Here is a 3,759-nt window from a genome sequence, read left to right as displayed (position 1 = left end):
GGGAAAGAACATGTTTTTATTAGTCCTTGTCCTTTTGAAGGTGGAAAGTAAATTTGCTCATGTAATTAAGATCGTAACAGGAAAGTATATTTTAAAAGTGAAAAAGGTTTGCATTAAATTTTACTTTGGTACAATGGAACTTTAATACAGAATGAACAATAAAATATGACCAACAGTTAACCAGTCTTGAAAGATACCTGCCTATTGCAATAATAAAAATATACAGCTTGTGACATCCTTACCTGCCATTACTGGATTCAATGAAATCACCAAGGAAGCTTCATTGTGGCAAATAATCTTGACTGTTTCTTCAAGCTGCAACTTTGCCTACTGGTATGCCTTGAGGTGCTGTGCCACTGCAGCCACTATACTTTGTCTGATTCTTTTTTTCTTTTCTTTTAATTTTTTTAAGTCTCCTTAGAAGTAAATGGGCCATGGGATAAAAATAGCACTGCTGCTTTTTGTTTGCTGGGCATGCCCAGTTTCTCTTTGCCTATCACCTGAGAAGAGCTTGTTAAGGACAGGCTTTATTTGATAGCTCCTGTGAATAGAGGATAAATAAACCTGCTGGCAAGGTGGTGCTGTTGGTCAGTAACACTGGTGGCAGTTCAGGGATGTTCTTTGTTGGAGAAACTAATTTGTAGAAACCTGATAGCAGTGATGCATAAAATATTGATGTTCTAATGATACTGGATTGATGCCTAGAATGCCAACTAAAATCACAATTTACAAACAGTTTTGAAGCCAAAATGATATAGTTGAAAATGTGTTACTTTGGGTAGGTTATATGTGTGGTTTTGATTCATTATCCCGATTTATAGCTTTTCATTCCAGTAGCTCTATTGTGAATGCCAAGAGTAGGCCATCAAGCTGGTGTATTTCATGCTACAATATTTCTCTTCAAAGTTGATTAATAGAAAGACTCTAATATTCTGCAGATGTAATTTTTCAAGTCATATGTAACTGAAATGTTGTATCAATTTTACAGTGCTGGGCAACACCCCTCTCAGGGCCTGTCACTGGATGACATGAGGAGGAATTTCCAGTACCCACCGATTGACAAAAATGGTGAGTCAAAGAAGAATTCTGCAATGTCTGAGCTTAATGTGATTTTTTCCCTTCCAGTTGTGGCACGTGCCTTTGAACTTATCTGGCATGAAACAGCAACAATTCTCATCCCAAGCAGCAAATGATAAACTAGCAGACAGGTGTTCACAATAAGACACTAAGGCCATGCTAGCCTTTCTTGGCAAAAATAAAAGCTGTGCAAGTACCGTCACCTCAGCATTATTGCTCCTTCCCCTAATCTAATGCGCAGTAAAGCATCACTGTCTACATGTGCGTGGAATTTACTGTGCAGTAAATTAAGCTAATGCAATGTTTGCTAATACCAAGACATACAGGTACTAGATTCATGGTGCATTAACTACTGTGCAGTAGCACACATGTAGACACTGACCAGGAGCAATTTGCTCCCACTCAGCCCAGGCAGCAGGGAGTCCACTACTGCCTGGCTAAGCCCCAGTGTGGGACGGTGGAGAGCTTTGCCGGCTGCAGGGGCAGCTGTTAACTCACCATGTAGGGATTGGGTTGGGACCCGATCTCCACATTGCTGGGAGAGCTGTCCCAGCAACTGAGACTGCTGTGTTCCAGCCATGTGTAGATCGGGTCAGGACCCAGTCCCCACCTGGCTGACAGAGTCATCCCCGCTTGGCGGGGAGGCTGCCTGCTATCTAGGGACAGCTGCCTGCCAGCTGAGAGGAGATGGCTGTCCTGGCCACGTGGACTGGACCATCTTGATCCCCACATGACTGGCTGGCAGTGTCCCCACCAAGTGGGGAGAGCTCTCCCGGCCTAGTGGGGACCAGGACCGACTACTGTGCTCCCTGCCACCCCTAGAGTTGGCACCTGGGGCAGCCTGGAGCTCCCCCTGGCTGCTGCAGGGAGGCAGACCAAAGCAGAGCAGGACTGGGCTGCTCCTGTCAAGTGCAGTTTGCTCCTGATAGGGGCGCACACGTAGACACGTGCCCCATTTGCTGTGAAGAAAATTCAGGTACATTAATTACTCATGTAGCTGTCCCCACCAGGGACTAGAATCCATACATGCATTTAACTATATAAAACCATAGACACAAGGGAATGAACCCAGTGGCCTGAGAGGCCTCTTCTGGTTATATGTCCCATGTTTCTTCTTGTCTGTTGTGTGGCAGCACAAGGTATGCAACTATAGTTAGAGTTGCTTATTTATAATGGTATTAAGATGAAAATTTGTTTTATCTATTGTCAAAAAATACTGTGTTAACGAACATTTTTTTTCCTGTTACCGAACATCGTAATGCTACTATTTAATGCTTCAGTGTAAGGAAACTTCAAATGACTACACCAAATTTGGGAATGTTACAGCAGTAAAATAAGAACAGTAATAGCTATTGAGTACAGTGGTATAGTGGGCACTGATTTATAAAAAATATTCTTGCACTTTTCATTGAAAACGTGATGCTGGCAATAGCAGTTGCTCTGATTTTGATAATCCCCAAGAATTAAAGCAAAGAATTATGCATAATAGGCTGCTTATTTTGGATCTTGCCATTTTTTAAATTACAGAAGGTCTGAATCCTGCACTGCATCATTAAACTTCTTATCACTAAAAAGGTATCACTGACATTTCTCTGCACCTGATTATTGTGAATGATCAGGTCTGTACATTTCAAATTTTATATTTACATTTTTCCTCCAGAGATGAAATTGAGTTGGGTTCCAGGCAGCAAAAAGACATCAGCATGGGCTAGGTTTGTTTATCTTGAAAAGACATTTGCATTATCTCTTCGACATGGTCACTGGCTGTAAATGGAAAAAAGTGTTGCTATGTTGAGCGGCACTTGTGAATAATTCCTGAACTTCTCTCTGCCTTATGCAGGTTACGTGTCTGATCCCATGAGTACTATGCGATTTCATTCCTGCAGTCATAGTGGCAGCTTTGAAGAAAGCAGCTGACAGAGTAAACCATCTACCTGAAGAGAGATTCCCCATAAACAACAATTGATAGCAACAATTCTTACCATGTCAGCACCGCTCCCACTCATCATACGTTACACCAGAGATCCCTAAGTTGGAGTGTTTATTTACTGATGATGAACATTTCTATCTTAAATTGTGCTGTAACCTTTCTTTCCTGCTGACATGCTTGCAGTTTCATGATGGAACACACCTGTCTTTCCTCGATAAAAGCAAATGTCCACAAAGAATGCTGTTCCTTAAACCGGAACATTAATCATCTGAGAAGAGGTTAATGTAAAAAAATAATAATAACGATAATTTAAAGTTATAGGATTGTAAGGCAAGGAGCTTAGCCTGAGACTGCAGCAAAGCTTGTTGACTGATCAAGGCCTTCCCAACTAGTACATGCAAAGTAACAACAAACCCAACAAATCACAGTGAATGAACAGCTTGTCATTTCCTGAACCAATTCAGCGTACAACACAACTGTGGTTCTGATTGCTCTGTTGTTCTAATTCCTAGCTTTGAAGCACTGCCTAGATTTCCTTTTGGAGCCTATATGTAGGAATTTCCACTTCTCCAGCCTCCCAGTCCCTGAATCAGACTGCTGTAGCTGGCTAGTTCCTTGTTCCTGCAGTTCTGCTCAACGCCCCCAGTCCCCGAATGCTTTTACCTACATTATCCGAGATGCTTAGTTGACCATACTAATAGGCTTTTGAACATTTTTCTCTTCATTTCTGTTCTTCGTTGCAGGTTGCATCC

General features: G+C 42.0%; 1 protein-coding gene across 4 annotated transcripts in view; it reads left to right on the top strand.

The window, feature by feature from the left end:
* TNNI3K (TNNI3 interacting kinase) overlaps nt 1–3,759 on the top strand; it is a 190,324-nt gene that overhangs the window by 177,722 nt on the left and 8,843 nt on the right. For 3 of the 4 annotated variants that reach the window (XM_025201817.1, XM_025201815.1, XM_025201816.1), the window contains exon 24: nt 989–1,068. In XM_025201817.1, the coding sequence (XP_025057602.1) occupies nt 989–1,068 (80 nt within the window). Of the gene's footprint in view, nt 1–988; nt 1,069–2,917; nt 3,754–3,759 lie in introns of those variants that run through there. The other variant, XM_006021771.2, reaches the window with a different exon arrangement.

Source organism: Alligator sinensis, unplaced genomic scaffold, assembly GCF_000455745.1.
Source record: "Alligator sinensis unplaced genomic scaffold, ASM45574v1 scaffold853_1, whole genome shotgun sequence".
Taxonomy (NCBI): Eukaryota; Metazoa; Chordata; order Crocodylia; family Alligatoridae; genus Alligator; species Alligator sinensis.
This window is presented reverse-complemented; position numbering and strand designations above follow the sequence as displayed.